Below are 23,398 nucleotides of genomic sequence, written 5' to 3'. Positions count from 1 at the left end.
AATTACCAGCAAGGGGCTATAGGTTATTATTACAGAATAATTAAATTATTTAACATAAACTGAATGTTATATACTTCAAAAATACATAGGGGGAAATGAAATTTGGGGCTGTAAGCTTTGGAGGAGATTTGTTCTGAGCCTAAATTTTGAGTATTCCCTGTAGTAGGATGTCAACAGGTTTCAGAAGAGCTTCACTGATCTGACTGTTTCAGAATTCTTAAGTACTTATTATGCTATTAGAGTTTATAGTAGAATTTAGGTAGGGCTGATCTAGTACATGTCCTGTTTTGACCAGATGATTAGTACTGCCAGGGCCAAAACTTTACCTAGCAACAGAAGAGGCCAAATCCATCATATGTTCTTTTGCCATTGGAACATTACAATTGTCAGTACTGTGTCTGCAAATACCCACTATGCAGAAATCATTTATTTTCTGTATTAAGATACGTTATATAGAACACTTTTCAGCTCTTTCAGGAATGTTTTTGTCATAGTTTTTTCCAACTTTGTTTCTATCTTTCTTTAATAGTCAGAGCTATCTGCAAGCTACAAGTGAAGTGCCTGGTGGCCATACCCTGGATCCTTCGGCAAACTACAATTCCCCTAAGTTTCGATCAAGGAATCAGAGCTATATGAGAGCAGTAAGCACACTCAGTCAGGCCAGCTGCGTTAGCCAGGTTGGATTCTTTTTCCTGTTATGCGTTTTACAACAATATTAATAATTATAGGGTTTTTAAAAACAAATTCAGGAGTTTGACCAAGTATCCCAGGCTTATAATCAATAATTTCTACTGGTTATTTTCCTAAGCCAAAAGCTTTGTTTATGTGTAGTTTAATAAGATTTTTTAATGGAAACCAGAAGAGTCTCAGGCTGCTTACACACTGAAGTTTGTAAATAATAATTTTCAATGGTTTTACGCATACACCTAACAAGAACAATTTATAAGTGAAAAAAATAATTTGTAGATTCCAATTATCTGCTCCCTTACTGTATATTTTATGGCAAATACTTTCTTTCCTTGATACCATATATGCAAAATAGACCACTGAGTTAATATATCCTTAAGTCAGTGCTTGCGTTGCACTAATAGTAATTTGCAATATATTATAAGTATAAATAATTAGATTGCACTCATTGATACCTGCATTTGTATCTACAAAGTCACAAATAAATAAGTGATTATTATTTTTGCTTGTTAACTACTTTTAAAAAAAGCTGAACTGGAAACTTAAAGGGAATAGTCGTCCTATGAGCCATATGTATTTTTAGAACCCCATTTTTTTCAACTACATTGTTTAAAATCTACCCCAATATTGAGTAGATAATTTTTGGAAATAATCCATATAATTTCAGTAGTGTAATTTTTCACTTTTTAAAGGAAACCACAAATTAAAGTGGATTAGTCATATATTTGCAGGCATAAACCACATCCATTGACTTTGTTCCTAGATCCATAAGACATTAGAAAGATCTTTCTCATCCAGGGACACCATCAATATGTCTCCCAAAGCCATATTCCTCCAGTCCTTATTTGGCTTTCAAGAGAATCATGTTCTATAGGACAGGTCTCTACAATCCAAAGCCGCTTAATATTTAATTTTGATGCATCTGGTTTTGGTATCCCTTTCATATTTAGGTATAAAAAGTAAACTGGAGTAAGAATTTTCTTTCTTTTTTTTGTAGAGGACATGGTTACTTAGTGATTAAAACACTAGGCTGTTGACCAAAAGGTTGCCAGTTCGAGATCCAAGTACCATATAACTGAGCGAGACCCCAATTCTTGCCCCAGCTCCTATTAAGCCAGCAATTCGAAAGCATGCAAATGCAAGTAGATAAATAGGTACCACTTCAATAGGAAAGTAATAGCAGTCTGTGTGCCTTGGCTTATAATGATGCTGGCCAATTGATCATAGAAAGGTCTTTGGACAATGCTGGCTCCACCAGCTAAGCAACAGAGATGAGCACTGCCCCCTAGAGTTGGACATAACTGGACAGGAAAAACCTTTTTTTATCTTTTTAAAATATTTATTTTATTCATTCAATCACTTTGTGTGTAACATTGCTTTGTGGCTGTTATAGCTGAATTCAGAAAGGTCCAGTTGTGATTGCCCACCGTTACTGTAAAAGCTTAATAGTTGAAATAGCTATAGTTAGGAAAATCTGAGCAGCATGGGAGAGAAAGATTCTTACTAACATTATGCAACTCTTGTGCAAGAGTCCCAGTGGCTACTGAAGGTATAGAGACTATAGTTTTCAGTGCTGCAAATATATAGAGAGCTTGTTTGCAGAGTCCTAAAATAACAGAGAGGGCTGGCTGCTGGCAATCTAGCAATCCAGCATCACTTCTTCCTCCCTTCTTTAAACAGAAAATGTAGCCAGGACCATTCTAGAATCTTATGCTTCATAGAGCAACTACTGCCTTCTGCCCTCTGGGACACCAAAATTAATCCAATATTTGTTTGCCCCACCCCCACCCTGTTTAAACAATCTCTTGGAACCTGGCCTCCCCGCACCCCAAGATGTAGGTTAGATAGAATTAGATAGAATTTCAGCTGTTTGGGGTTTTTTTTACTTATTTTCTCTGGGTTCTTTTTTGCTGTTATTTTGGTGCTTTGTACTTTGTAAGACAGTCATAAGAAATTGGAGCAGAAATCAACTGATGAATGACAGGTGCTCTTGAGTTATATGACCTCATAACAATTTTGTATTATTAAATATCAGAGGAAAAGGAAGAACAGCCTGATAACTCATTTTCTGTCATATTCCAATTATAGCCACGCCCACTGGCTATAATCTGCATTCCCCACTTGGTCATGGTTCTGTTTTAAAAATAAGGCTAGTGTCAGATCTACACGGTAGGCCAGACTAGAAACCAAGACCCTATAGATCGGGACTACTTTGATTGTAACAACTATAGTGATGGAATCTTGCAAGTCTAAATGTAGTTTCCCCCTCCCTCACTTTGTCTTCATATGAACTAGACATGGGCTTGTCTGAGAGGTTTTCTCAAGTTATTTTCTTAGCCCCTACTCAAGCCCTACTTATCTGACTATTGCCTTGGAAGAGACTCTTCTTCCTGTCCTTCAAGGCTGTTCCCTATACTCTCTGGTATGACAAGAGAATGCTATGGCCACATAGCATTTGGAGTTTGCTAGGTATATCTTCTGTCATTTCTGCAGAAGACCAAAGGACTATACAAGCTGAGGGTAATGCAGGTTTGATAGAAACCGTTCTTCCTCAGATGTTCTCCATCTTACTCATTCTTTGTACCTCTATAATAAGGTATTCATCTATACTGCAGAAGAGGGTAATATGCCATTTTGCTCTCATTTTTCTTCAACAGAAAATAAAGATCCTTTCTGCTAGCAGATTGGGTTTGCACGTAAGGAAATAAGACATCCTCTTCCTCATATTTATAATTGTGCAAGTCCACCTTTCTTTCTTAATAAATCTAATAAAAATAAGATTGTTTGTCTTTCCAGAGTGCCCTTAATACTATTAGAATTTATTTATTTATTTATCACTTTTGTATGCCACCTGACTTCCTATGGGAGAATTGAAATAATAATTGCAGGCATTTAAAATAATTATTTTCAGTAATAATTATTTTCAATACTTAAATTCATTGTGGAGGTCAACTTATGGAGCATGATTGTGTTTATTCCATGTAGACCTCACTGAAATTATTTAATTAACAATACAATCCATGTTTAATCAATTTGTCTCCCTGCTTCTTCATATTGGCATAGTTCTAGCAATATTACTGGGGTGAGGAGCAAAGTGGGCATAGCAGTCAATTGGGGCTATGGTCAAGAAAAGAAGTGAGAGATCCAAATCTCTTCAGATATTGCTGAATTCTACATCCAACAGCCCTGTTTGATGGAAATGTTGCTCAAAATATCTAGATTAGCACAAATGCCCTGCCCTGGCTTAGGATTTCCCATAAACAGGGATATATATTGAAAATATTTTTTTTTTCAAAAAAACGTTTAAAAATATATATAAGGAAAGCAGTATGTTTTGGTTTTCCTCATATTTTTCCCTACCTGATCTTACTGATATGGTTAAATGCAGTACCAACGAAGAACCTATAGGCATGGAAGCAATGTCTGTTGTACTAATTCTTACTTCTTGTCATTCCTTCTTTTGAACTTTGCATTTGATGTGTTGTAACAATGTACTGCTTTCCTGGTAGTAGAATGCAATTCAAACAGAAGGGAGGTTATTTTGAATTCATATCTAGAAAAATCAGGATGCATCAGATGGTTCTTGATGGTGGTCAGCTTTGCTAATGTCCAACGTTGCTCCTTAGATGTATTTGAGTTCCACTCCCATTTACACCTGTAAGGTACAGAATAAACAGCTATTTCCTGAATTGACCATTGAACTATCTGAAAGAAATAACAGCTGGAATGCATACTTTCCTGGTCAAATTTAAGAGAAGACAAAAATTTCCATTTATGGTCTGGGGAAATTTCACTTAGTCATGTTGTCCTTTACCTCTTCTGTACCAGGGAATAAAATCTCATTTTGCAGTTTAAAATACAGAATAATTTTCTATTATATCCAAATTTGAGGAAATGATTAGCCCAGCCACAATCAAGTTGGTTCCAGGTCAGAGTTAGCTAACTAATTATAGTTTGAACAAATTAGTGGCCTGTTTGGGGACTTAACCTATTCAGCTTTCCTAGTTCACACAATGAACTAAAGGAAGGAAGGACAAATTAAATGAAGCAAGCACACAAACCAGAACTCACTGCTGTGATGTCACAAGAATGGTAATTTGTTGCTGTAACTTCTAAATATGAAGAGTTGAGGAATTAGTCATTTTTTTTCCTAAAACTATTTACTCATTTAAAATTTGAGAAAGGGGTATTTTAGTTATATTTCTGTTTTATTTTCAGGATGATTCCTTAAGAAAGGCAAAATAGTGGCAATAGGAATATAGGTTAACAAAAATTAAAACAATCAGAATGCCTCAGCTTTAGGACATACTTCCTGTTTATTTAATGTAATATAATGAAATTAAAAATCACTGTCTGAAAATGTTCTTTTAGACTAACACCGGAATCAAAAGATAGTCTGCTAAGCTCTCAGATTATAGCAAAGGGAAGCTAATTTCAATTAAGTTGATGTCTACTGCTGCATTATAAACAATATTGAGGAGGGAGCGGAAGGAGTAAATGGGGTTATTGCATTAATTATATTGAAATAAAGTCTTTTTGAGCTCTGATAGTGTATTGTAACATAATGCATTTCTGCAAAGCCAGTGGGGGAAAAAAACCCACACCAAATGCAATGTTGTTGTTTATCTAGATGAGTGAAGCAGAGGTCAATGGGCAATTTGAATCTGTTTGTGAATCAGTGTTTAGTGAAGTTGAAGCTCAGGCCATGGATGCCCTCGGCTTGCCAGGTTGCTTCCGAACCAGAAGTCATAGTTACCTGCGCGCCATTCAAGCTGGTTACTCTCAAGATGATGAATGTCTCCCTTCAATGGCATCTTCTAACGTCACCTCAACAATCAGGTCAACAACGGGTGAGTATTCTTCTTTATATATTTTATATCAGAGCCAGGGTGGCGCAGTATTGCAGGCTAATTCTGCTGACTGTCGACTGCCAGCAGTTCAGCAGTTTGATTCTGACTGGTTCAAGGTTGACGCAACTACCATCCTTCCAAGGTGGCTACAATGATGGCCCAGAATGTTAGGAGCAATATGCTGACTCTGTAAACTGCTTAGAGAGGCTGTAGAGCACTGTGAAGTGGTATATAAGTGCTATTGCTATACTTTGTAACCAGAAGTCTTACATCTAAAATGATGGCAATGCAAAAGAGGGTGTATGAATTAATTAAAAGTTGCATGTGCATCTCAACCCAGTGATGAGCAAAAGGAAATTATTTTAGTTCTGATATGATTTTATATTTTGCATACTTTTTACTGTACTCTTTTTACATTGTATGTCAATTTTGGTTGATACTCTGATTTTATAAATCAATTTTTGTTTTGCATAATTTTAAATTGTTGGGACTGTGTGTTAACTTTTAAGGCTGAGCTTTCTCAGCTCCATGGTAGGTTCCAAACCCTGCTTGTGTCTTTTATCCCTGAAGCTGTAATAACCTAGTTGTCTGGAGGACACTGAAATCATACCAGTTGCTTTGCTGTCTCATGATTCATAAGGCTGCTTAGATATTGATGGAGACAGTGGCAGAAGGAGTGGAAGGGAAGGACGGAAAGAAAGAGAACACAGTTCCTGCTTTAAGCCAAGTACACAAAGAATCTTGAAAGCACCCTAATGAAGAGGAAGTACGTACATAATCATGGTCATGGCATTTATATTAAGGCTTTTTCGTATGTTTATAGCTTATTAAGGATTTGTAAAGAGAATTGGGTTATGCTCAAACTTAGAGCCTGGGTGAATCTCAGCATTCTTGCTCGGTCTCCAATTGCTCATCGGCGGATTCTGCAGGATCATAGTTTTTTACTCTTTAATCCCTCTGATGCACCACACAGTAATCTTGGACATAATCTGCACAGGACTATTGCAGACATCATAAATGCTGCTATACCACTCACTTTTTAGCAGCTTTGGGAGCTTTGGGTTACTGAAGACTGCCCCTAAGAGGCTGTCTCGACTCCTTTATTTATTTTATTTATTTATTTGATTTGTCAATTGCTTACAAGATAATAGGTATAAGTATATACATAGTTATGAATACATGAAATGGGTACATATAAGAAAAATAAAAGAAACAATAGGACAGGGATGGTAGGCATGTTGGTGCGCTTATGCACGCCCCCTACAGACCTCTTAGGAAAGGGGTGAAGTCAATAGTAGACAGTTTAAGGTTAAAGGTTTGGGGAAGAAACCACAGAGTCAGGTAGATTATTCCAGAGATTGAGCACTCTGTTCCTGAAGTCATATTTCCTACAATCAAGTTTGGTGCGGTTAACCTTGAGTTTGTATCTATTGTGTGCTCTTGTGTTGTTATGGTTGAAGTTGAAGTATCCTTCAATCCAAAGCTTGCCAAACCCGCCAGAGTCAAAAGTTGTTTCTTAACCGTTTTGTTTAAAGGTCGCCAAAGCCTTTAAAATGCCATTCACCCCGTTGATCAAACATTGCCATGCTGCAGACATCCTGATCAAGCTACAGGTTCTTGTAGGTAAAATGTGTTTTTACTTAAAACAATATTTTTCAGTTAAAATACCATCAAGACTCAATATCCAGATCAGCTGGCTTAAATTAACTTTCTTCTTTACTTAATTCAAGCCAGCAGGTGTGGATTTTGAATGATATGAACACATTTATCAACCTAATACAAATAGGAAGTTTGAAGGGCAAAGAAAGGTGAAAGGAAAGTAGACCAAAGTGCACGGAGAGCCTAACAATGCCGTCGGTAGATATTCTCAGCTATCCAAGTCATGGTTGTCCCAAAAGTGCTTTTTCAGGAGGCAACTGGACTTTCTGGTTTTTTCTTTTGAAGACATTTTGCTTCTCATCCAAGAAATTTCTTCAGCTCTGGCAAGATAGTGGAGAATGGAAGGATTTATATTCTTTTACTACACAATTTGGGATGAACACCCTTTGAATGGTATGGGAGCAGGAATGGATTTCCAGAAGAAAAATTGCAGAGTAGAGGAACCAGGAGCACTACTTAGGTGACCCTGATGATACAGATAAATCTCCAAGTGCTTCAATGACCCTTTAAAAAGATGCAAGTGACCAGCTGTCTGCAAAGAAGATAAATCTTTTCCTATAATTATGAAAGGTATATCAAGAAGAGTACTTGCTACAATGCAAGTTGTAATCTAATGCCCAAATAATATTGATTATACTTCACGGACACATCTTTAATATGACAGATCATTCAAGTTTATGTTTCAACCACTGATGCAGATGAGGAGGTTGTTGATTTCTGTGATCAAGTTAAATTTGAAATTGATAGAACATGGAAGCAAGATGAGCTGCTTTTGATTGGAAACTGGAATACCAAAATTGGAAACATGAGAGTGGAAAATGTAATTGGATAGTATGAAATGAAGCAAGAAATCGACGTATCAATTTCTGCCATCCCAATGATTTCTTATTGGCTAACATTCTTCAAGCAACCAAAATGATGCCTTTATATATGGGCATCACCAGATGGAGTATACAGAAATCAAATTATTGCTAAGATGAGGTGGAGAAGCTCAATTATAGCATTAAAGATATGGCCAGGTGCTGACTATGGAACAGAAATTGCTCCTGTGCAAGTTCCACGATGTGCTAAAAAAGAAGAAGAAATCAGGTCAATTTCCACAATATGATCTTGAATATATAACCACCATTTCAAGGATAACATCTGGAATCAGTTTGAAATCCTGCATCTTGTTGATAGAGAACCAGAGGGATTATGGAAAGAAGTTTTAAAAGTTGTTAAGGTAAAAACAACTGCCAAAAATTAACAACTCCCAAACAAAATAGAAAAGCAAAATGGGTATCCCAATAAATGATGGAAATTGCCAGGAAAGAAAAAAAAAGCCAAAGGGAAGTAAGACAAGAAGCAATATTACATCTATAAAATTGAAAACAAAAGGCATAACACGGGAAGTTTTCCAAAAGATGAAGCAGACTGGTTCCAAGTTAGCAAAGGTGTGAAGCAAGCTTATATGCTCCCCCTTTATTTATTCAACCTATATGTTGAATGTATATTAAAGGAAATTTGATTAAAAGAAGATGAATGTGGTTTTAAAATTGGAAGAAGAAACATCAATAACCTGTACTTTGATGGTGACACTATTCTGATAACTGGAAAAACAAAAGATCTGCAAGCCCCACTAAAAAGAAGAAGTCAAGGAACACCTTTCTAACAAATATAAAAAAGACCAAACTAACGACAACAGATAGAACAACCATCATTAGAATCAGCAATAGAATTATCAAAGTGTTGCATAGCCTCTATCTTTTAGGATAATCGATCAACAGTAAAGAAACAGTCAACATATACACCACAGACCAGCATTAGGTAAAGCAGGCATGAAGACCTTAGAAAAGATATTCACCTGTCATGATGTTTCTGTACCTACAAAGGTCAAAATTATGCAAGTCATGGTACTCTATGGGAGCAAAAGTTGGATTTTAAAGAAGCAAGGTAGAAAGAGTATTGATGCTTGAGACTTCTGAGAATACCATGGATAGCCAAGAAAATAAACCAATGGATCATTGAATAAATCAACCAAGAATTCTTACCTGAGAACAAATGACCAGGCTCAAATTATCCTACCTCAGACACATTATTCAAAGACCTACTGTAGGTCTCTAGGGAAGGCTCTAATGCTAGGAAAGTTGGAAGGAAAGAGAAGAAGAGGATGACCAGCAGTTACAGTAGCCATGAGTGCACATTGGAAGAGTTGAAGGACTGGGTTAAGAATAGATCATCATGGAGAAAGCACTGACTAGCACTGATGATGTTATCTAGTTTGGTAATGTAATATCTGCAAGAAAACCACTAAGCTTAGAGAGCACAAAGGACTCCACAGAAAATCTATACATGTGGTCACTAAGAGTTGACAACAACTTCATGACATGTAATCAATCCATCATCTGACATATTTAAGCATATATAAGACTACTTTTTTTCCTGAATTCTATTTCTCCATAGCCTCAGATGAGAAGACACACTTGTTTCTGACCCCAAGACTATTCAGCATAAACTCTTTCATAATACAGGTACAGTACTGTAGAATGTTAGGTGAGCAAATGCTTTTTATTTTAAAGCGTGACACAAATAATTAGCATGTTAGAGATAGTTAAGTAAAAACACTAAATCAAATCACTTCATCATACACCATCAATTTCCAGGTACACGTTTACAGTATATATTTTCCTAAGGAAGTGACTTGTTTACATTCAGTATTATAGTTCAGACAGAGGTTTACAAGTCATCTGTTATTTGTAAGAACAAAGTCACAGACCTGTGACTCTGCATGCACAACTTTCAGAAATATAGTCAAATAGCTGAAACACTGTGTGGCATAATAAAGTTTAGGACAATTTTGAAGGTCAGGTTACCTCCTACAATATCTACAAACAATTCTCTGCTGGCTCCTGAACTATGAATTCTCTTCCTCAACCAAGTTCCCTGACTCCTTCATTATGCACTTCTAAAGCCCATCCTCTTCTCTTTAATTAACCAAAGAGCTCAGCTTTGTTGTCTTTGTTGTTTACCCTGTAAACATGATGAACATGCTATTTTAATTAGCTTTGTTGGTTTATATTGTTGATATTTGATGATAATATTTGGTGATAATTATTTTGTAAGCTTTCTCTGAAAATGCATACATTGTGTAACCTATGAATAGGTGTTGTTTTATTCTTTCAATTTACAAATGTTAATTTCAAGAATTGATCATCTGAATAGAGCCCTTTGTTATAGTGTTTATCAATGGCCTTTTCCTCTTTGCTAAACAAAAAAGAAAATAATAACAATTTAAAACCTTTTAAATCCTGCCATGCAGTTAAACCATAGCACACTACTTCATACCAATGAAACATGAATCTTATTTGTATTTCTAATAAAAAAGAGCCACAATGTATTGAAGGGGTGTCATCAGGGAGAGGTCACAAAAGTCAACATTGCGGCTATAACCATATAAGTCTCTCACAACACATGTAAAAAAGGATCAAGTCTTGAATTGCATGATTGTAGGTGTGGTGTTTTTTGACCCCCTGTGAACAACTTTGAATCTGTTCTAAGGGAAAAAGATCTCAGATGACAGTAGTTTAGTTTAATGTGGAATGTGAAGCATAGATATTGGGCTGCCTTGTGGGATAGACCAGGCAGGAAACATGGCCAAATGAACTAATGTTGCTTTATAGTAAGATTAAATGAACAGCATCTTGCAAGTCTGAACGTACATTTCTCTCCCCTCCCCCACAAACTCCCCATCCCCTTTACCACCTAGGAAAATAGGGAAGGTCTTTTCTGAGCCTCTGGCCCCATCCACATTCCTGCTGAGCACTCAGCTGCGTTTTATCTGCCCATTTCCTTGTCTGTATCTCTTCATTCTGTCTCCTAAGGTCATTCCCACATACCTTTATATGGGTTGCTATGGCTTAACACACTAATTTTATCCCTTAGAACTTTCCCCAAAACTCTTCTTCTTGTTGTGCCAAATCCATCATCGGACATTGGCAATCCTATTTTTATCAATAACTGCACGAAAAAGTGCTGTTGAATTTTGTCCAAACCGGTCCCTTAGATTTTGAAGCCATGACGTTCTTCTGCCTGAACCTTGGTTGCCTTCAATCTTTCCCTGGAGGATTAAGTGAAGTATGCTGTATTTTTCTGGGTGTCGCATCACATGTTTTCCACAATTTCCCCCACACACATCAAAAATAAATACAATTTTAATCCATTCCCCCAGTAATGACATCCATATATAGTTCCAGAGACTTTCTTTTTTTAAAAAAAAGAAAAAAAAAAGAAGAGATGCCGCTTTCAACTAACAAATGTTGCCCATTGTTAGATAAAGGAATATTTGTTTCTTTGTTTGTTTTTCACAGTTCTTAACCACCCATCTCCCTCAGAGAGGGGCCCTGAGCAGTGTACTATTAATCAGTAAAATTAAGCATTAAAAACAGTATAATTTAAAATTAATAATTTTTTAAAAATCTAAAAGCACATTATGACATTTTAAAAGATGGGGTAATGTGTTTCCAATGTGATCTTATCTTGACCTAAGATCATCTTAATTATTTTTTTACTTTGTGTTATCATAACACCCAATGCCAATCTTAAAACAAATCTAGTTTGGAATCTTTCAAGACTCTCACTTTATACATTCGATGTAAAGCAGATCATCACATTAATCAGGAATGATTTCAGAAAGACAGGAGTAATACATATTATTGTTATTGTAACCCAAAGTTGGGGGATTAAATGGTGCAATGAGAAATATATTGGAGGAGAGAAGCCAATTTCATTGAAAAGAAGTTTCTGCAACTTTGCCCCTTTCAAATACATTGTGTCCCCATTGTCCTTCTTTTCCAGTTTAACATGTCTGAAAGCCAGCCATACAGTTAGGGAGAAGGAAAAAAAATCAACCTGAAAGGTTCTTAATTCCCAGTATAGATCCTAGAAATTTCAACCTAAATTGCAAATAAATTGCATTATTGAGTTCAATATGAAAGCAGCATAAACTCCAAGGAGCTCTTCTTAATAGTAAATAAAATAAATATGTTGTATAGCACAGCCTAAAAATTGCCAAAGAACTCTTGGCAGGTTATGAAAAGGAATGAGTCCCAAAGGAAAATTTCCATGTGAAAAAAAACAGCTTCTGATCAGTTCAGTTTGATCCTGGGAATGATAACAAGAGCCTGAGACTTGGTGGTGGCTGGATTCATAGAATAGGGATTGAAGCAGGGGTGGGATTCTACCGGTTTGAACCAGTGTTGGTGAACCTGTAATTCCGGTAATCATTTACGCCCCCTCTCCCCACCCTTTTCCTGTGCTTTATTTCCTGGTTTTTGAGCATAGCTGATTCACATGGCAGAGTGGTTTGCCACGGATCAGCTGTTTTACTCACTGGGGCTGCAGCAGAAGGTAAATATTATAGCTAAAAAAAGGTATTTTCTAAATGCTGGGTGCATGCACCGGTTGAAACGCACCACTGGACTGAAGACTGTTTTTTAAGGGAGAAGCCTTGACAGGTCTGGCTAAAGGGGAGAAAGCCCTTTCTGCTCTTGAGGTTGATCAAGTAGACAAGTCTGTAACAGGCTTTGGGAAACTAAGGCTGTGGTCTGTTGAATTTATGCAGATTGGTCTTAATCAACCATCTTGCTGATCCCATAATACCAGCAGTGGGGAGGCTACATCACTGGAAAAGTTGTAACTGTAGGGGATTTGGCCCACAGACAGCAATTATCCACAAATTTCTATGAATATAATTACAAGTTCCACTCACATTTTCAAATCCAATTGATTCAAAAATGATCACACAGCAGGAGGAAATATAGTGTCGTGCCAATAATAAAATCTTTTCGTATTAACTTCAAAATTATTTGAGATGCAAATTATAGCATGTTGCCAAGGCATCAGTGATAACAGCATAGCTTCATGAGGTCACAAAAAATAATTGGAGTAGTATGGTGTAGATTCTTGACAAATTCCAATCTGTGATTTATTCGTGAGCTGATATGGAATGTGCTGATTATCTGGCACTTACATCCTAAATATTGTTAACATTTAAATGCAGTCCTCCCACCTTATAGTTTTTCAACCTGTCCTATTTTAATAGAAATAATTATGTAGTGCTCATCTGTATGACTTGAAATTTATGAGATACAGGTAGTCCTCAACTGATGACTACAATTGAGCCCAAAATTTATGTTGCTAAGTGAGACATTTGTTAAATGAACGTCACCTGATTTTATGACTTTTTTTTGCCAAACTTGTTAAGTGAATTATTGCAATTGTTAAGTTAGTAACCCAGTTGTTAAATGAATCTGGATTCCCCAATGACTTTGCTTGTCAGAAGGTTGCAAAAGGTGATCACATGACCTTTGGACTGTCACATGACCAGCAACTGTCATCAATATGAACCAGTTGCCAAGCATCTGGATTTTGGTCACATGACCAAGGAGATGCTGCAACTATCATAACTGTGAAAAACGGTCATGTCACTTTTTTCAGTGCTGTTGTAACTTTGAATGGTCACTAAAAGACCTGTTGTAAATTGAGGACTACCTGTACATAACTGATATAACTCTAATCCAATTTATGCCCCCTATAGAGGAGGTATACATCATCTTCATTTTTAAAAAGCAAACCAAGTAGAGTGTTACAAGTGTTAGTCTACTTGCTGTTACTATTGAGAACAAATTAATCCCAGTTGGGAAGGACTAAGAACCCATGAATAAAATGAGGTGGGGAGGGGTGAAGGAGGGTGTAATTTTTAAAATCTATCAAGATACATCTTCTTTATCAGATTTTTAACGGTTAATCAAGTATTAAGTTGCCGGACTCATGTGAGACACTTCTTTTTTTTAATAATGATTTTTATTGTTTTCCACCAGTACAAATCATAATTACATTTTCAATAACATTTTACATCGACATATAATATTGTCTTATATTTCTATCATCTATTCATACATATCACCAATAATTGTTATCTTTACTTATATTTATTATTAATATCTAACTTTATCTATTTTACGTATCTACATATAGGAAGTCTCCTATATAATCTTCTTTTTTCAATCCTTATCTCTATTTTCTAACGATTGGTACAATCCAGTGTTGGGATTCAAATATTTTTACTACTGGTTCTGTGGGCATGGCTTGGTGGGCGTGGCAGGGGAAGGGTACTGTAAAATCTCTAGTCAGAGGTGCTGGTTCTCCGAACTACTCAAAATTTCCGCTACCGGTTCTCCAGAACTGGTCAGAACCTGCTGAATACCACCTCTGGTACAATCTATGCCACACTGAGTAATAATCAGATTCTTCTTTTTCCTTCATTTTTAGTGTGAAAATATCCATTTCTGCACAATCTACTATTTTTGTAAGACTAATTCTTCTGTTGGGACCTTGAGACCTTTCCACATTTGTGCACAAGCTATTCTGGCCACTGTTAGAATGTGTAATATTATATATTTTATCTTTTTTGGATATTGATATTTGGTTATCCCCAATAGATAGAGTTCTGGCTTGAGTTCAATTTGATATCTGGTAATTTCTTGTATCCAATCTTTGATTTTGGTCCAATAGGTCCTGGCCTTGAGGCATAGCTACCACATCTGGTAAAGGGTACTGTCAACTTGTTGACACTTCCAACATTTTGGGCTAGTATTTGGGTATATCTTAGCTAGTCTTGCCAGAGCTAAGTGCCATCAGTAAAACATTTTGTATAAATTTTCTTTATATGTTGAGGCTGTTGTTAATTTGTAATTTATGTTCCATAATTTTTCCCATTCTTCTAAATTTATATTATAACCACTTCTTTATATTTTATATTATAAATTTATATTATAGATACTTCTAATAGACTGATAATTAAACAGAGAGAAATTTAAGAAACTCAGCTTCTTGCTATATTGGTGGTAGGGGTTGCAGCCTCAAAAACAATTGCTTTTGACTTGTTTTTGGAAATTTAATATTCCCAGACTGGTTTAGCAGGGAGAAATTCAGGCATCACAAACTTGCTTAATTATAGGAAGCAGTGTATCTTTCCTTTAATTCCACAGTCTGTTGGCAGGAAAGCAGGCACAGAAGTATGCTAATGCCCACATTTTGGAATTAACAGTGTTTAACATAACAATCTACCCAGTTCATATCAGTGGCTTGAAGTCATATCACATAGGCCTGATGGCATGATCGCCATTTGCAGCCTAATTCCCCAAATTTAATTTCTAGCAACTGCAGTACCATTCATTTATTTTTTAAAAGAAAGCCTCTCTATCTTCAGTGGAGTGTGATCTATGGTGTTTTTAGGGTTGTGTTTCCAGGGAACTTTTTAAATAGGTCTGCAGTTTGAAAATCATTCCCACTAAGCATGATCAAAGTAACCTACACTTTGACCTCCATTTCAGGTGCACAGATTCTTATGGATGCATGAATGGATTTGTTGCTTGCTGCAAAGATCTGCTAAATATATTTATTGTGATAATTTCCAGATGGATCCTTCAGTGCTCATTGTCACCTCCATATCAGTTTAGCTCACATTTCTGTAAGAAATTAATTAAATCTTATATCACTGTTTAGCATTTATATGGAAGCATTAAGTACATCTGATTTTAAAAGACTCAATTTCCTGATTTTTGTTTTACTGGAGTAAAAGTAAACCATAGCATTATGATCAGAGGTGCTGATTATGATGCTAGCTAAATCTCCAGATCAGCAAGAGAAATTGGAGAGAAATTGCCTCCTGCATTTGATCTCACCAAACTGATGTATATCAAAGAAAAAAAAAGGCATGGCTATTCATGGCAATATGTATATATGCCATTCATGCCATTCATATATACATATTGCCACCCTCTTACTCCTTTTTTTGGGGGGGGGGATTATTTTAACATCTCAAATGTTAAGAACTTTAGATGCATTTGGCAGTTTGTCATTCCTTTGGCAGGCTTTACACACGAAGCACGCTGTTGCAAATCAAATGCTGTTATAATTACACATTCTCAAATTTGTCAGATTAAAAATACTATTATGTATAAAATTTCAAAATTACTGTTCAGCCTTAAGTATTATTCTCTGGCAACTTCAAACATGAGTGATGGATTAAACTGCCTACCTTCTAATGCTTTGGAAGCTTCTCAAGGATCTTTTCATAGAATTTATGGAGAATATGTACTGCTTGAATGAAGAATATGTACTGCTGCTGATCATCCCCTGCCACAAGTGTAGCAAAGAGAATGAATGGAGCATGCATCCCTAATCCTTTGCAATCTACAGGCTTCCATGACACGCAAGGAAGAGCTTTATGGCAGGCGTACAAATGAATGTGGAAAATGTTTTTTGAAGGCCAAGTGGATGAAAATCACTATGATGTATGATTAATGTCAGCTTTCAGTGTTCTCAAATGCTAATCTCTAGCACATTATCAAGTACTGTCCAATATTAACTGCCATATATCTGATACTACAATTAGTTGTTAGTGACTAATATTTTAAAATTTGACATGTAAATGAACATTAAGAATGCACGAGAAATATCCAGTATTTAATTGCTGATTTATAATGTATGGGAATCCATGCATTTCTTCTCTACTTTTTTAAAAATAAAATATACATGTCGCTAAAATATTGTTACATAATAGTTGGAATGAGTAGAAGGCTTTATTTTGCTGTAAATGTGCACGCACAATCTTAACTGGATAGCTGCTATTAAAATTGCTCACATCATGACGATTACCCTGAATAAATACTTCGATGATACAAACATTAATAAAATGAATACAAGCCTTGACCTCTGCTATTATGACTCATATTTGAAGTCTGCTTAATTACAGGAACGCTGCCAGGGCTCTGACACTTCAGCCTCTGCAAAAATGCAGAGAGTATATATGGCACAATGTTTACGGATGCTTAAATTGTGCCAGTTTTTAGTGCACTGAACAGTAAATTCTGCTTCCTATCTGACAGCAGGAAAGATTGTCTAGAAAATGGGAGAAAGCAAGCTGCTGTCAGTACTTCACTGTCTTCAAGACTTCAACTACTTGATACACTATAATTTATTGCTAATTAACAGAACTAAAATAGAACCTTTTGTATGTCATCCATTGGCCTCTGTGTAGCTCAAAGCTTTCTAGCTTCAATGTAAGCGTTCAAGTGGAGGTTTGCATGACGTGTGACTTTTGCAAAAGGACACTGATTACGCTGGAATATGGAACGTTGTTTAGTTTGAGAATCACATTCACGCCAGTGTTAGGTGCACATATTAGTGCTGGGCGTGGTCAGTGTCAAAATGTGAAAGGCCAAAGCAATGTTCTCTATTTGCCCTCCTTTTTAATGTTAATTTTAATCTTTCCATTTTGCTCACTCTTTCTCTCCCTAAATCAAAGATTCATCATGGATTACATACAACTGAAAAGCAGATGGTGCAATATCTGGAAAAGTTAAAGGGAGTCTTCATTAATGCATGGAGATGGAGGAGTATCACTTTCCTTTAGCAGTTTTAGGCAACAAGGTAAAAGGGGTGGAGAAAGGAACTGAAAAGAAACTGTATTCCACTCTTGTTAAACAGGAAAGAGAGACAAAGAAAGAATACTGAAGTGCCATAGCTAGGATAGGGGTGGCTTAGGACAGCCACTACTTACATTATTAAGATTAGGATGGGAGGAGAAAGAAAATAGAGGATGCCTCGGAGCAGCACTGTCAATGATGGGGAAAAGAGGAGCTACCTGATTTCTGACCTCATCTATTCCATAAAGCACTGCAAATAAAAGTGCCTTCAGTCTTAATTCCATTTGCCTGGAACACCACACTGACACAGCCTGCTTCATTTATCTGCCTTCCTGCCTCCTCTCCTCTCCTCTCCCATTTCTCTTTGGATCATGGAGAGGAGTTTGGTAGGTTTGATGTAATGAAAAGAAGGACTAGGGGTGACATGATAGCAGTGTTCCAATATTTAAGGGGCTGCCACAAAGAAAAGGGAGTCAAGCTATTCTCCAAAGCACCTGAAGGCAGGACCATGGATGGAAACTAATCAAGGAGAGAAGCAGCCTAGAACTAAGGAGAAATTTCCTGACAATTAGATCAATTAATCAGTGAAACAACTTGCCTGCAGAAGTTGTGGGTGCTCTGACACTGGAGGTTTTAAAGAAAAGATTGGACAACCATTTGTCTGGAATGGTAGCATGTCTCCTGCTTCAGCAAGGAGTTGTATTAGAAGACCTCCAAGGTGTAAGGTTTCCAAGTGATGAAATCCATTTAAAAAGAAAAGAGCAAAGTCCATCTTCCAAAACAATTTCTTTTATTTAGGAAAGCATCAAATTGACAAAGTCCGTGATAATTCCAGATCTGACACAACCTGGAATTACCCCACAATATTAGAAGTGGCAATATTAGAAGATGCAATACTGTAGAAGACCATTACAACATATTTTTACTTGAAGTCAAAAGAGTCATCAAACTATATGTACCATTAACAACTCCCAAAACCAGAAAAAACAAATTACCCATAACAATATGGAAACCTCAATCCAAAAAGAAATCACTTTGGCGGAAAAACAAATCTGGTCACGTTGCCAACTTCAAAAGCCGATACAAAAATTTATGCCACCAGATAAAGACTGAATGCACCAATTATCACATTAAACAAGAAGAAAACCTTCTACGCACCAATTCCACCCACGCTTTCTACAATTTTATAAACAACAAACTAAGAGTCTCAAGGTCTATCCCATCCCTGAAAGGACCTAATGGTAAAGACTGCACCAATTCCATCCGTGCTTTCTACAATTTTTTAAACAACAAATTAAAAGACTCAAGGTCCATCTGACCCCTGAAAGGACCTAATGGTAAAGACTGCATTGATGGCACCATTAAAGTCAACCTCTTTAACACATTCTTTGGCTCAGTATTTGTAAACAGCAATGGATCATGTCCAGTATTTCCTAGTCAAACCACAGACAACTACAATGATCTAATACATATCGATTTTACAGAAGACAATGTTGAAAAAGCACTACGCAATCTAAAACCATCTCTATCTATTGGACCAGATGGAATATGTGCCTACTTCTTAAAAAAGCTATCCGAACCACTAAGCATAATCTTTGAAAAATCTTTCAGGACCAGCTCCTTGCCAAATCTATGGTCACAAGCCACGGTCATCCCCATCTTCAAAAAGGGAGACCTCAGCCTAGTTGAAAATTACAGACCAATCTCTTTATGCTGCGTCACATGTAAGTCATGGGATCAATTATTAACCAATCCACCATCGTCCACTTAGAAACAAACAACCTACTCTCTAATAAACAATTTGGTTTCAGAAAAAAACTATCCTGCAATCTGCAACTCTTACACTGCAAAAACATATGGACTAAACAACTCGATCAGTTGTTCCTCCAGGCCTATGCTCCTGCGGGCACCTTGTTCCCGTGCGCTTATTATTCTTGGAAGTTGTCGGCTCCAGAGCGCAACTATACGATTTGGGACAAAGAGCTATTGGCGGTTAAGGTCACTTTTGAGACATGGCAGCAACACCTGGAGGGAGCTCATCACCAAATCGAGGTTCAGACGGATCATCGCAATTTGGAACACCTACATACAGTTCAGACATTGAACTAGCGTCAATGTCCTTATTCTTTGCTCAATATGATTTCTGGGTGACCTATGTTCCAACTGGAGGGAATCAACATGCCGACACCCTATCTCAGAAGCCCAAGTATACCCGAAGGGAGGATAAAATCTTGCCCCAGACGGTGATTCCATTGGAGTGGTTTGCAGCCACCGAGGAACCTGTGGACCTCCAAGTGAGGATTCAGGAGGCGCAACAGCAGGACCCATTTGTGGCAGCTCGACATCGAGAATTGGATGAGAATGGGAGACAAGAGACTCCTTGGGCATATATTGGGGACCTGTTGTGGTTCCGTGATCGCATTTACGTGCCTGGAAGTCCTCTTCATGGCCTTATCCTATGTCAGTGTCATGATAGTCCAGCGGCGGGACTCTTTGGGGTGTTCAAAACACTGCACCTCATCTCTAGGAAATTTTGGTGGCCGAGACTTAAACATGATGTGTCAGGATATGTGGCATCCTGTGGGATCTGTCGCCAAGCCAAATATGCTCCTGGTGCACCCTTTGGTCTTTTGCAGCCCTTGCCCACACCAGAACAAGCATGGAGGCAGTTTCATTGGATTTCATTGTTGAGTTACCACCATCGAATGGTGCCACAACCATTTTGGTGGTGGTGGATATGTTGACTAAAATGGCCCACTTTATTCCATGTGCAGATCTTCCATCAGCCAAGATAACGGCTCAATTTTTTATCTCCCATGTTTTCCAGTTGCATGGGTTACCAGACCGCATGGTATCAGATCAGGGGGTACAATTTACTGCATGCTTCTGGCAGACCCTACTCGTGAAACTGCAGGTTCGGGCGTTTCTGTCATCTGCTCATCACCCCAAAACTGATGGGGGGACAGAGAGAGTGAATGCTATTTTGGAGCAGTACCTCTGCTGTTTCAGCAATACTCAACAAGACAATTGGGTGGAAGTGCTGCCAGTGGCAGAAGTCGCTTATAACAATGCTCAACCTGCTCCACCCATGTGTCCCCTTTCTTTGCTAACTATGGGTTTCATCCATGACTTTTCCCTTTAGCCCCATCTGATTTCCCTTTAGCCCCATCTGATTCTCTTGCAGGAGTTAAAAGCCATGCACCACATGGTCCACGATCAACTAGAGAGAGCCAAGGAGGACTATAAATGGTTTGCAGACTGACATCATCACGATGTGATGATGGCAATCAGGTTTGGCAATCAGGTTTGGCTCTCTACTTGATACTTACCAACAACGTGATCATCAAAAAAGCTTGATCACCGTTACTTGGGACCTTTTCCGGTTGAGATTGTGATCAATCCTGTGGCTTATCATCTCTCCCTGCCACAGACCATGCGTATCCATCCTGTTTTTCATTGTTCCCTATTAGTCCCTGCCACGGCCGACAGTCCACATAGACCAGCTCCATCACAGCCAGCCCCAGTAGCCCCTCTGGGAGAGGAGAAGTACGAAGTGGATAGCATCTGAGATTCATGCCAGTTGCGAGGCTGATTTCAGTATTTGGTGGCAAGTTTATGGACCAGAGGACTTCACCTGGGTCTATGCCACTGATGTTCATGCTCTTCGTTTGGTCTAGGACTTTCACGCTTTGTTTCCTCACTATCCTCGTCCGCCTGGTCCCGGGGGAGGGGGCCCTGTGGGGAGGGATAGTGTCATGCCCCTGATGGAGACTGACTCTGAGGAAGAGGAGGAACAGCCAACAGGGAGTGGGAGTGTGGCTCCAGAAGTGGTGGAAGAGGCTGGGGAAGGGCAGAGGCCAGCTGAGCAATCAGAGGAGGATCCAGGCCCATCCCTATCCACCCTAGGTCCCGCAGGGAGGAGACGATCAGGGAAAAGTGAGGTCTACTCAAGAGGAGGTTACCATGATACTCCCCATGGCTTGCAGCTGGGAGCTATGTATATAAGTTTGTAACTGCGTAGTCAGAATTGCTGGAGTCAAAGTTTAATGTTTTCTTTGAAAGAGGTTTATCTTTGCTGGTGTTCTTCCCATGGACTCTCCTCGGTTATCTTCCTGGAATGTATGATTAATTATCTTGGCTTGCTTCGGAACTCTCATCAATGCGGTTTGTTTTGGTTTTCTTTTTGCCTCATTATTTATTTCTGTGACTTTAAACTGTGCCTAATAAAACAGTGAAGTTAAGTTGAAGCCATTACTGGACTTTAATATATGTTTTGGGTTTTGGGTTATTTTGAGAGACTACGGATCATCACATTTGGGAAGAAGAATCACCTAGCCTAAACAACTCTCTCTATCTCCACTCCTCCCTCCTTAGGAATGTGGCAAGCCCAAAACCCTTCCCCCATAACCACCAAAGAGAAAGTAAGAAAAAGAATATATACTAAGCCTAATTAAAATGACTATACCTATGTCAATTTCGGGCTTGACACAAGGTCCCATTTAACTCTGTTATTCTATTATTCTGAGAGTACCTTAAAATGTTGTGGCTATAAGAAAAAAAATCTCTTTTGGCCCGGGTTGCTCAGAAGAGGTCCACTTCTAAAAATGCTGTGAAGTTTCCTTTCCCCTTTCTATTTCTAATTCTTCTTGTTTTCCCATCTCTTATATCTTCTGCTGTATTTTCAATTCATTCCGTATCCTGGTCATGTCTTCTTGTGTTGGTCACCCTGTCTCCTGTGGCAGTTACAGAGTAAGACAAATGAGATGAGCTGACCAGTGAAGGAGACCATCAAGTTACGGCAAATCCCTGAGCTTTTCAAATGTCATGATGTGGTTTTAAAGAACCAGGGAGTGTACTAGCGCAGTGAAATATTTACCAGGAGCAAAAATTTATCTGGTCTGCATCATAGAAGTAATTTTTTTCCTTTTTTGAACAAGTGGAGTATGTAGCTTGAGTTAACAATACTACTTTCAAGGAAAATTGTGACAATGTTGCTCTTATTTAACAAAGTTGAATCCATTTAAAGAAAAATACATGGCAAGGAATTAAACATTTATTCATATTGTGGATTATTTATGCTGGTATAATTTTAACTATTTGGATAGATTGCTGAATTCCATTCAAAAGAATGAAGCAAAGACGCATGCTATAGTTCTACCTAAGGTGCAGTTGAGAGTTTTTTAGGGAGGGCTTAGAATTAGTCATATTTTGGACATGTATATTAAAAATACAAATGGAAATCAAAAGCCTCATATCCACTCTTATTCTCTATTACCATGGTAATCCTGATGGTAATTTGACCTTGTTATCAGCAATTAAGTGGCTGAATGGTCCCTCATTTCCCCTCTCTAATTATATATTTACTTTTTCAATTAGCCTGTGATTTATTGGCAAGGAACAGCATTGCAGAGATATCAAAAGGCCCCATTCACTCAACAAATTGCATCTCATCTTTCAAATTAAATTATCAATTACCATATAGCTAGTTGAATTCCACATACTCTTCCCGTCCTACCCCAAGTTCTGCTTAGCATGTGAGACAAAATTATTTCCAAGTACCGTAGTAATCAGTCATGTACAAATTCCTTTTGGCTCAATTCAGAATCTCCTTGACTAACCTTAGTTGGGTTAATGCCTCTGCAAGCCCAGTTTTGTCATTTGAATCGTATCCTGTTCCTTTTCTAAAAGCTGCCAAGAGAAGCTTGGGCATATAATGGCTGCTAAACTGAGTAG

General features: G+C 37.7%; 1 protein-coding gene across 2 annotated transcripts in view; it reads left to right on the top strand.

Moving 5' to 3' along the window:
* The window catches only part of DLGAP2 (DLG associated protein 2), a 241,772-nt gene that overhangs the window by 186,896 nt on the left and 31,478 nt on the right, over window positions 1–23,398 (top strand). For both annotated transcript variants that reach the window (XM_087916459.1, XM_026695222.2), the window contains 2 exons: window positions 530–677; window positions 5,318–5,537. In XM_087916459.1, coding sequence (XP_087772585.1) covers window positions 530–677; window positions 5,318–5,537 — 368 coding nt within the window. The remainder of the gene's footprint in view (window positions 1–529; window positions 678–5,317; window positions 5,538–23,398) is intronic.

Source organism: Pseudonaja textilis, chromosome 1, assembly GCF_049901715.1.
Source record: "Pseudonaja textilis isolate UNSWEBS1 chromosome 1, rPseTex1.2, whole genome shotgun sequence".
NCBI classification, from domain to species: domain Eukaryota; kingdom Metazoa; phylum Chordata; class Lepidosauria; order Squamata; family Elapidae; genus Pseudonaja; species Pseudonaja textilis.
The sequence above is the reverse complement of the archived record's forward strand: the minus strand, read 5'-3'. Positions and strand labels throughout refer to the sequence as shown.